This window comes from Lycorma delicatula, chromosome 10 (assembly GCF_047948215.1).
Source record: "Lycorma delicatula isolate Av1 chromosome 10, ASM4794821v1, whole genome shotgun sequence".
In the NCBI taxonomy this organism is placed as follows: Eukaryota; Metazoa; Arthropoda; class Insecta; order Hemiptera; family Fulgoridae; genus Lycorma; species Lycorma delicatula.
The window spans coordinates 7,108,128-7,120,213 of NC_134464.1; the positions used below are offsets into that span (position 1 = coordinate 7,108,128).

A 12,086-nucleotide genomic window follows, 5' to 3' on the forward strand; every position below is an offset into this window, starting at 1 on the left:
GGGTTGAGATGACTAGTCTACTTCCCTGCTATTGCACCGTCCATATCTGTCTATCCATAATTTCCATAATTGCAAATAAATTATAAATTTGAAATTTCAGTTATTTCATTCATATCGTGTACAGTAAATACCCGTTGAATTTTCCATTCTACCTTTACATTAACAAGAAAAATCCCAATATGACAAGATTTTCATTCTGGCAAATTACGCTTTTTGTTTTAAAATAATTTCCAGTTATTGTAAATTTATTAACACGAAATATTATCAGATGAAACTAATGAGAAAATTATATTTAAATAATAGTTAAACATCATGAAACCCTCCATATGCAAATAAAAATTTTAAATAAAAGTAGTACCTGATAACATTTGTCCTATAGACATAATATTATGTACGCATTTTATATATATATATATATAATCATATATTATATGTGTGACATAATATGCAAATTATTACAGACATAATATTATGTACGAAATAAATCAAAATTAAAGTAATCACTTTTTAATTTTCTCCAACTTCTGATGGAGAGTTAAAACTTTCAGGAAAATTTATGGACCAATTACTTTATGAATAGGCGTAGTAATTAATTTTTTCCCTTTCTGTGTGACTGGATAGAGGATAAAATTCAAAATATTTAAATATTAAACACTTATCATATGAGACTTCTTTTTAAAGCTCTTATGAAAACGAGGAAAATTATTTAAAAAATAATTATTTACGATCCTCCAGTACAAAATAGCAAAGAGAAAAATTTTACTTTTTCCTAAATTTCTAAATATACGAATCTAATTTATAACTTAATATTCATTCATTTAGAGATTTAGGGAAGTTGGATGACTTGTTTTTAATTTTCAAAAAAAGCAAAAAGCAATTTAATTTAAAAAAAAAAAAAATTAAATTGCAAAGCTATTTAATTTGTTTTATTAATTCGAGCTTATTGAATTACTAATGGGGAAAGTGGAACCGTTAAATTAATTTATTGACTTTAAATGAAAATTAATATTGAAATAAAAATAAATTTTATTTCCCGAACAACCGATTTGGAGTTAATTTATCAACTAATTAATTAGTCGTTGATCCGATGTACATTTATTTACTTTCGTTATAGTATCTGATACTATTCAATTAGTCTTTTATATTTCAAATTTTAGGAGATTAATGATAATTTCTTTTTTCCATCACTAGTATATTTACAGTCGGCTCCTTTAGTGGAACAATAAATAAATCGTTTGATAATAAGCACATGATAGGGGGTTTTTAAGGTTAGTCAATCATAACAAAATTTATCAGTAAGAAAAAATCTTAAAGTTCATTAATAAAAAACATATCTGCCTTCACTTCATAATCAATAAAAACAATTAACAAATAAAAATAAATTAACAAATAAACAATCAATAAAAAAATCAAGCAATAACTAGTCGAACAAAGAACAAAATAAATTGTAGCTATTAATAAAACAGGTAAGTAAAGAAGCAAACAAAAAACATCATTCGATTTTTTTCCCCCTACATTCCTGGGCCGGACATCCACTCAAATATGCACGGCCCAGGAACGTGTCCATGCGACTCTAAGGAGGCCCCCCACCCACCGGTTTTACACCGGGCACAGCAGATTGGCCCTCCCCCGTTCCGGATCATTTCTTTTCGCCTGCCTCTAATCCCCCACGGGCGAGAAGAGGTCCGGCTATGCCCCCCCCCCGCAGGGAACCGGGTCTCGGTCTTTACACCTGCCTCTAACCGGTAGTGCCAGCTCCAGAAAGCGCCGTAGCGCCCCCGAGAACCCACACCACCGGCCGGGACTCGGTCTTTACGTTTTCCCCTTTCTGACTTGCCCAGGAGTTCCCACCTCATCACCGGAACCCGCATACGTAAGCATACGGACCCTCCGAGGTGGGACTCTCCTCCCTTCTATCTCTCGTCATCCTAGTTAGTTTTGAGGATAATAATCAACGAAGTTAGCAAACCAGTGCCAGTTGTTGTTGTTTAGCAGTAACCATCTGACCAAATTATCAGGTGTTAAGTTGTTATTCGTTATCTCATATCTGTGTCGTTCCCATCTGTAGCAAACAAAAACGGTGTGCTCTGCATCATCCTCTTCTTGGCAGTACATACATTACGGCGTCGGTCTTTTTCCAATTCTGTGTAGATATTTACCAAACGATCATAATCTAATTTACCCCGTCATAATCTGAGTCATGTAGAAGTCTAGACTACCTTTTTTCTTACCCAGCCGATCTACCAAGTCGGGTATTAATCGCCTAGTCCATTCTCCCACCTGGGAGCCGGACCATACGGTTTGCCAGTTGTTCAAAGTTATGGCATCCGCCTCGGATCTGGGTGCGCCTGCCACTCTCATACTTCGACTTTTGATTTGCATCTCGATAGGTGGTGTTTCGGCCAGGACGCATAAAGCGTCATATGATATAGTGCGATATCCTCCAACAACCCGTATCATTGCAACCCTATGTACACTTCTTAATTTTCTTGTATTTCTTTGTATATTCATCGCAACTCCCCGCACTGGAACCGCATACAAAATCGAGGAAATCATTTCTGAGGTTATTAACCTCCTAGCCGCCAGTTTCGGTACACTATGATTATTAAACAGTCCCCTTAAAGCTTTGATGGTGGGGACTACCCTTTTACATATCGTTTCTATACGTTGACCAAATTTAAGACTTGTCTAAAATAACGCCCAGGTATATTTGGTGTCATTAGATTTGGCGATAGTAATTCCAAATTGACATTCAGTATCCCCAATGCCAAGCACAAGGAAGACGTTTCAACCTGTCAAGATGATTAGGAAAATATTTTTTATCTACAACATATGTTTAATTAACACAGTTATAAGGTTCAAATCCTAGTAAGTTACTTTATATGGATATGAATACTGGAACGTGAATACCGGTGTTCTTTGGTGTTTGGGTTTTAATTAACCCTACGTCTCAGGAGTGGTCGGCCTGAGTCTGTTCAAGACTACACATTTACACGCCAGACTGCGTACACATGCCTTAGTATCTCTGCAGAGTACTGTTGACATCACGTCACTGTGGTGTTACTCTGTAACCTGGTATTACATACATTAAAAAAATAAATTAAATAAATAGGTTTATTTCGAATTCACCTTATTTTTATATTTTTTATCGTTTAAACTAAATTAAAAGCAACGGTTAATTTTATATTTATCGGTAAACTTGAAGTCAATTGAACGAACGGGTTCTTTCATCTTATTAATAAGTTTTATTAGATGTAGATGTATAGTAAACCCCATTAAGGTGTAATAAAATGAAAAATAATATTACTGTTAATTATTTTATCGGTTTTAAGTAAAGTATATTAAAAACAAGGTATCTACCCCCACATCACGAAATAAATGAATTTTAAATAGGATCGTGTACTTTGAAAATTAGAAAAATTGGAAATTCGTCTTTCCATCAATTTGGATTGGGATATCGTATAGAAGTTTTCTTTACATGATTTTCCTCTGTTTGATTAAAAACTTTAAACTACGATGCAACCTGATGGGTATTGCTTTTTAAAAAACAAGGGGGATTGCACTTTCTACCCTTTCCCTCAAAGTAAGATAATATAATTATCATGGCCCAACGGTACGCGTATAACAGTGAACCTGTAAACTCTTCTGAACGTTTCAAGTTTCCATCTGGAAGAGCTTCAAAATTAAAAAATGGTTATGATACCTTTGATTCGCTACATATGTATTTTGACTTTCTATCATTTTATTTTTATTTTTTTTTTTATGAATTTTTGTATTTTTGTTATTTTCAATTGTAATAGGTTATGTCATATGCCATCTGCATTTGTGTAATGAATAAGTCATAATATATTATCCATGAAACGTTGGTTATATTACGTATATTTTACTTAAATTTGAAATAAATATCTAACATAAAATCAGAGATATTATAAAAGAAATAAAATAAACAAATATGTCATTTGATTTTTACAAAATTATAAACCAACATGATACTAGAATGCAATCCCTATTGTTGCTCTTTATATTTATACATTTTATATTTTTGTATTTACCTTTTTCGTTATATGTACTTTTAGCTTTAGGAATTTATTTGTAAAAACCTAAGGAAGTTACCGTTTGCCAAAATAGCTGTTGCGGTATTTTTTTGCGAAAATAAAATAACATATTTATTTATTTTCTTTTGTTAATATGGATTTTCATCAAGTAACAACTTCATCCATCGATCATTTGAAAAATATTATTCAAGCGAAAATATAAATTTTAAAGTAAAATTTAAATACGATATAAAAATTAACATTTCCTAACGTTTACATTGATATTGTAATTATTCACGCTTTGAAAAATTGCTTTTATCCAAGTAAATTGAAGAAAAATTTGCACGTCAAATTAAAATACGCATTTATTTCCTTATTTTTACTCTATAAATGAGTTTTGAGAGAACTTTGAAAATATTTTACTTTAATATTAGTTCACTACGTTCAACAAATAAACTACTGCATTTAGCATCTATTTCTATATTTTTACTATGTATAAATAATTCTTAAACCAACAAAAGTGTTTTATAAAAAATATATTAATAAATGTATTCCGATAACCGATAAGTATACTTAGTGACTAAATAAAATAAGCTACGGTTTATTCTGTTTATTTTAAATATTACAAAAGTTCAGCTATCGACGTAAAATATCACAGATAATTCCTTTCTGTTCATAACTTCACCTTTTACATTCTTTAATACCATATAAATTTATGTATAACATTTACACAGAATGAAAAACTATAATTTTTCCAAATAATATTGTTTTGTCGCTTTTTCGCCGATGATAGTTATCCTGGCTGTAGATATTGACCCATATCTAACTTCAAAAAAAAACTACAATCTGAATAAGACCAAATCAACGAATGGCTGTCAAGATTGAAAATTGGGTTAATCAAGCAAAGTCGAGTCATGTGAAATTCTGAATGAGGAGAAGAGACTGCCTACGGATTCATCTTGATGGCGTCCTCATACCACAAGCTAAAAGTGTACACAGTACCTTGGTTTTCATCTTGATCGTCGTCTGACATGGAAGATCCATATGAAAGAAAATAGAAAACAACTGGAAATTAAGTTTAAAGAAATATACTGATTGCTGAGCAAGAGGACACAGCTTTCAATATCTAATTGTTATACAAGATGATCCTGAATCTAATGGACCTTTGGGATATAGAAAGCAGCGACAACATCGAGATTAAACAGAAATTCCAATACAAATTACTGAGGAGCATCACAGAGGCGCCTTGGTCGGTAAGAAACAGTGAAACCCACGAATATCTGGGTTTACTTAATGTTAGAAGAAATACAGCGATTCGGTACAAAATATAAATTGCGTGTAAATAACCACGTGAATTATTTAGCTATTAAACTTCTAGGCAGCAGCTTTGTTGAGGCCACCTAATGGTTGACTAAATTTTTATCTGGCCACGGTATGTTTCGGGTATACTTACATGCCAGGTGGAAAGCTGACGACCTCTTTTGTCTTTCTTGCGGAGAGCTCGATACACCGGAACACGTCGTGTTTGAATGCCGGACGTGGGCTGGTGAACGTCGCTGATGTGAGTTGGTGACTTGATTGTTGACCGAGGTCTATGATTGTTGACACAATCATAGACTGTATGTTATCAGGGGCAGAGAGGTTGCGTGCGGTAACTGACTTGTGACACGGATACTCCAGCACAAAGCCAGGGAGGATAGAGTGGCGAGGGGTTGAGGAATAGCCCCCGACGGAGCTGCCCTTCGTCTGTGCTTGCACAGATGAGCGGCAGTGATGAGACACTGGAACTCCCACATTCCTTCGCGAAAAAGACCGAGACCCGTTGTGAGTGTCCTACACAAGGTGCTCTCACTAGAGGTACTGACGTTAAGACTAAGTCCCGGCTTCTGGGGTGGGGTCCAGGAACGACATAGTCGGGCTTGGATATCCCGCTGTAAGGGTTAGAGGCGTGTAATGAAAAGATCTAACCGGCAGGCTAAACTCATGGCCGGCGGACGGGGAGGCCCGTTTGAGTAGACAATCCCCTGGGCTGTGCTTTGTTTTGTTGTGGATCCGGGCCCGGTGGTAAGGTGGGAAAAAACTTCTAGACAGCAATGAAGACGTTAAAAGAAGACGTTAAACGAAGTTGCGAGGAATAATGGATTTAAAAACGTGCTGTGTACACTTCTGCAGGAAGAGAATTCCTCACCAAAGTCCTAGGTTGAAAATTGGCAATGATCTAATATAATATAAAGACAACGTTAGATTTTTAGGACTAGTATTGGATAAATTCCTTACGTGGGGATTGCACATACAGGACTTAAATTTTAGATGCAAAAAAGGCCTAAACATTATAAAATGTTTATCAAACATTAATTGGGGCTCAGATAAAGATATATTAGTGCTATTGTATAAGGCATTGGTTCAATCGAAACTCGACTACGGATGTAGTGTATATTCATCCGCGAGGAAGTCGCATTTAAGAAAGTTAGACGTAATTCATAATAGCGGAATAAGATATGCGACAGGCGCTTTCCGCACAAGTCCGGCGACTAGTCTAATGTCTGAAGCCGGAACACTGCCACTACATTATTGAAGAGGGATCCTTTTGCTAAGATACGCAGCAAATGTATGAGCTTTTCCTGCCCATATAAATAACAAACTTTTCAACAAACATCCTATGGCTGCATTATACGAACGTCGTGCTACCTATGCCAGACCAGCCGGAATTAGGTACCACGAATTAAAAAGGAAATACGAAATTGCTATTCCAGAGACACTAGCAATTTCTACTAGAGAAATACCGCCATGGCTTTGCCAGCGGTAAATACAAGGTTGGATCTCTCTCAGGGAAAAATAAACAAGAAGCCAGCAGTTATCATCCGACAGGAATTTTTTGCAACCGTCAGTAGTTACGAAGAACATATTAGAATTTATACTGACGGTTCTAAAACCGAACATGGTGTTGGATGCTCCATATATATAAATGGAGAAGCCCATTGTTGGAAGCTGCCAGATTTGGCCAGTGTCTACACGGCAGAACTTACTGCCATTCAGCAAGCTCTTCGCTACATAGAACATTATTGCGAAGAGAGAGTGCTAATATGTTCCGATTATATGTTTCCGAAGCATCTAATAGAAGAGTGTACAATATATGAGGGCCTCAGAAAGAGGTTCCGTCTAAGAGGTGACATTACTGCTGATCTGGTTACGGAAATGAAGAAAAGATAGTTGCATTTTTACACGCCAGTGGACTTCTTAGAAGTCTGTAAAAGTTGAAAAATTTTTAAAGCTATGTTAAAGAATCTCTAACTGGAATTCATTATGTATATGGGAGTCTCGAAGCGTGGCACGTGTAGTGACGGAAGATAACCCTCTTGCCTAGGCCACCCTAGCTCGTTTGCATTCAAGAGCAGTGAGTCGGGGTGTGTCCAATGATGGCATGGGGGACCCTCAAGGGTAAACTGAGGGCGCGAGGCTATGGGTGGGCGTGGTGCATGCCTGTAGCCTATTTATAAGGAGTCAACTGCCACGGCGCCCTGGCGCGACTGATGTACTGCTCAACGGCGGTTCTGGTCGCCCCGAGGGTGCTTAAACGAACTATAAACGAGACAGGTAAAAGGAAATTGTATTGATAAGTTGTATTTTTAATTTCATGGTCTTTGGAGAACCTTATCTCAAATTTTAATATCGGGGCCCTTTACACCCCGTAAGTGTTTTGTTTGACTTTGTTGTTTGTGTCTTAATGTTTTTTGTGCTTTTAAATAAAATGTAAGGTCCCTTTACACCCTTACATATGACGATCCGGATGGTGATACTAATTTCTTTCTAAGAACGTGACGAGGGCAATGACCTTAGTAGTCGATGCCTGTAAAAATTTAAGAAAATAATAAAAAAATTAATAAAATATTACTTAACTTAATCATACTTAATTTAACATTGTTTTATAATACAATTTAATATTTATTATTTAAATTAACTTAATTTAAATTATTTGTAAAATATGAAAGATTAGGTGTCCACAAGTGTCTTGCCCGTTTTGTGGCAGTTTTATCTTATATAGGAGGATTAGTTTTGGTTCAATTCATGATTTACTCTGGTGGAAACTTATTTTTTTCTGCAGTTAAGTATAGAGAAGATCAATCGTCGTCAAATATTTATGTTTACTAATAAACCTTTCATCCAGTGCTACCCGCTAAGTTATATATGTAAAAAATCTATTACTATGTTACGACCAATAGTATAAAACATTATTAATTGTTCTTTTTAAGATGCGCTCTTAAAAAAGGCATTTTAAAACACCCTTTAGTTTCCATATTTATTTGCATCAATACGTTGCTTAGATCAGGAGACATACAGAATTAAAGACAAAAGTGGCCTTTTCTCTTTGCAGTGGAATATTTCGATTAACAAAAATTGTAGAGAGATACAAAAAAAAGAAACTAAAGCTAAAGTCTTAAGCTTTTAAACGATTTTAATACAGTTTACTGAAAAAATTTCGTTCTCTCATACGCTCGATCTAACACGAAGGAAAACTTTAGATTTTTCTTCTCACTGATTTTTTTTTTAATTTGATATTTATGAAATCTTATGAAGTATACTATAAAAAAGTAGAGTATTCAAGCTTTAATTTTTTTTTATTCATCTATCTATGCTTCTTGGTTGCCTAGTTAAAGTGGTTTGAACACAATCATTTTGATCATAAATATAGGTGTCCCTTTAGTTTTTTGTACTACTGTAGTAAGTATGTAATTTTAGTTTGAAATATCAGGAAACCGTAATTTTTGTTTATTTTTTAATCAGACATTGCCTTTCTAGACGACCTGAACGCCCTCAATTTTCTGTGGGCCTTCTAACGCCTCCCCCCCCCCCGAAGGCATCCAGCGCCCACATTTAGAACGAATGACTTCTTTTTTATATGTAAAAATATACAGAATGATTAAGAAGAAAGGGAAATAATTTGGCAACTAATTGAGAAATAATTTGGAAACTGATTCTAAAGCTTGAAATAAGGAAAAAATTTCAAACAAATGAGTCCAAAAACGCTTTGTTATCAAGTTATGGCTAGTGAAACATTACGCCAAGATTTTTGTTCCCCAGGTGAAATGTGGTCATACTGAAGTTTTAAGGCGTTATATGAAAAGTAAACTTGATAGTTTATGTTTTTGACTTGAAAAATTGAATGAAACAGGTCATAGAACTGTATCTCCCGTAGTTTTCATGATATCCAACGTAAAACAAACAATTTCATGGCAAAAAACACTTTATTTAGGATTTGAAGTAAATAATTTTGTAAATTACTAATAAATGCGTAAATTGTATTACCAAACGTTGTAAAAAATTTAATTCTGAGAATATTGATGCAATAAAGTTTATGAAAACAAAACAAAAAGATCAACTTTTGTTATTAAAAACAGAACAAAACTTAACAAAAAATATATTAGGAATTAAAAAAAATTAGAAATAGCTATTTTACAAGAACCTTTGAACAATTAAAATAATTTTAATTTACTTTTTAAAAAATACTCTTTGTGGTTTATAAGGTAATAATTTACGTTAAATGCTAGAAAATTCCACCACTGGCATCAATCCACTTTTCGTTTCCTTAAATTTTCTAACGCCAACCTAATGAAATTTTTTCGTTCCTTGATGAGAGGAGAACCGAAATCCGGGCAATTTTTTTCGCTAACTCAGTAACAAAGCGTTTTCGGACGTACTGTATGAAAGTTTTTCCTTACTTCAAGCTGTAGAATTTGTTCCCAAATTATTTCCTTTGTTTTAAATCCTTTATATATTATTAGAAGGAAACAATTTTCTTATTAAATTTAGTACTTTTCTCTTTTATGATCAAAAGTATTTTGGTTTTACTAAATAATTTATCTGATTACGTAATAATATTGTTAACTTGTTTATCATGAATTATACTTGAGCCTATCACGTTTTCAGGTTTTTTCATTCTCATTCAGGTTTTCTCACGTTTTCGTGAGCCTTTCATGTTGTTTTCAGGTGATTCTATTTTCTCACCTGAAAACAATAAATATTATTTTTTGAAGGGTTTAATACACCATAATTTTTAATTATCTTTTCTTCGGGAAATTTATTATTTATTAAAAACATAAAATAAAAATCACTTACTCAAAAAAGTAAAATCTTTTGAAAAAAAAACAAAAGGAAAAATTTGTATAAATAAATTTGATAAAGAAAAGGTTGAAATTTTTCATGTGGTATAATTTTTTTAGTAAGCGCTATTCTTCTCTCCATTATACAGGATATTACTCAAACAAGCAATATCCAAGTGTAACTGAGAAATAAAAAATTACCAAAAATAATGCTGATACTGGTGATAATAAAATCACCAGCTAAATTACCTTTCTATCAACTGAAGGAACAAAAAGTAGAATTTTTTCCCCCAGTGTTTAATTTAAAATCGGTTTCAATTTACCGAAACCACAAGTAAATTTGAATAAAAAAAAGACATACAGAGAGGGGTCCCGAATGAAATTTCTCAAAGAATTATACTTGTACTTAATGCTGTATCTTATGCAGCATACATAAATATATAAAAAATACGAATAATTACATAAAAAGATGAGTACAAGGAACATTGATAAAGTTCAAAACATAAAAGCAAAGAATAACTAAGAGTAACTAATCAAACAAAGAAAGAAATAAAAGAAACAACAAAAGTAAGTTACGAAACGAAATGAAGAATTTTGACGATGAACAAAAACCTACGATTCACCTGAAATCTCGGAGAACTTCAGATCAAATATATGCAGTCGCTTTAGCCGCTCGCTTTAACGTCTTCGCTATTATTCAGGAGGTAAACCGCGAGCCAGTTCACTAAAACTCACGCGAGTTTGTTCAGTATCATATTATATTTTACACCGTATCGCTGCATCTTCTCTCGAACGGTTGGCGATCTCAGATCATCGTGTATTTCAGTGTTTTTCGCAAACCATGGCGCTTCTGTTACATTTGTCAATGTTCTTGAATCGCTGTACGACTTCGATATATGATCTCTTGTCGTACCCTATAGTTGGATTTCGTAGGTCCAGATAGGTTTCAGGATCGCTGAGTACAGCAATTTCTTGTTATTTAATGATAGTTGCGACCCTCTGCCTAACATCTTCCTAAATTCAATATACATCTTCCTAAATTTAATGTTAAACTGCCTCCTTTTGTTCCTGACATGAATCCTCCACGTCAAACGTCGATCTAGACGTCGCAGTCCTGGGTATCGCACGTTGTTAGCAAGCGGGATAAAAACACTATTAAGTCGAACTGGCGAGCAATCACCCCTCTTAAATATAATTTCGCCCTTTCTAAATATATTTTGAAAAGAATTAGAAATAAGTTACTTTATAGTTGAAGGTTTTATTTAAAGTAAACGTCTCCCTATTATTAATACCTTTCAGCTTATATTCCTGTTGTTTAATAATAAAAAAATATACATTACTGCATTAACAGAATCATACTGTAGTTAATAAACCTTTGTCAATCGTCTACGAAATGTGTTACGCGAAAATTAAATGAAAATGATATTCTTAAATTTTACATTTACAAAAGTTCATAATTTAACGATGAATTTTGAGATCCTCGTAGGCTGAGTATGGTGACCTTGACTAGATAGTTTCGCCTCCAATCTGCATCCAGACCAATACCCCACCTAACGCGCCACGACCGATAACACATTTAACGCCCTTCCACCCAGCGGCCCGACTGACCCCGTCGGATGTGTACATCCCTCCTCTCTACCCCGTTCGGCAGCGTCCCCTTTCCCTACCGTACATCTAGCACACTTTGGATGAGCCGCTTCACCACCCAACGCGCCCCGACCGATACCACACCAACGCCCTTCCTCCCAGCGGCCTTTCTGGCGCCCATCGGATGTGTACATCCCTCATCCCAATGATTCTCTACCCCGTTCGGCAGGGTTCCCCTCCACCTACCACACATCTAGCACACTTTGGATGCCACATCCCCCACCCAACGCGCCCCGACCAATATCACACCCAACGCCTTTCCTCCCAGCGGCCCTCCTGGCGCCCGTCGGATGTATACATCCCTCAT

The 12,086-nt window shown here is 34.8% G+C and overlaps 2 protein-coding genes across 3 annotated transcripts in view; one reads left to right on the top strand and one right to left on the bottom strand.

Moving 5' to 3' along the window:
* Window positions 1-3,831, top strand: part of LOC142331605 (lutropin-choriogonadotropic hormone receptor-like) — a 92,135-nt gene extending 88,304 nt beyond the window's left edge. The window contains exon 5 of the mRNA XM_075377621.1: window positions 3,801-3,831. Within this exon, the coding sequence (XP_075233736.1) occupies window positions 3,801-3,831 (31 nt within the window). The remainder of the gene's footprint in view (window positions 1-3,800) is intronic.
* Window positions 1-12,086, bottom strand: part of LOC142331231 (uncharacterized) — a 447,558-nt gene that overhangs the window by 285,312 nt on the left and 150,160 nt on the right. The gene's annotated exons all lie outside the window — the stretch shown is intronic.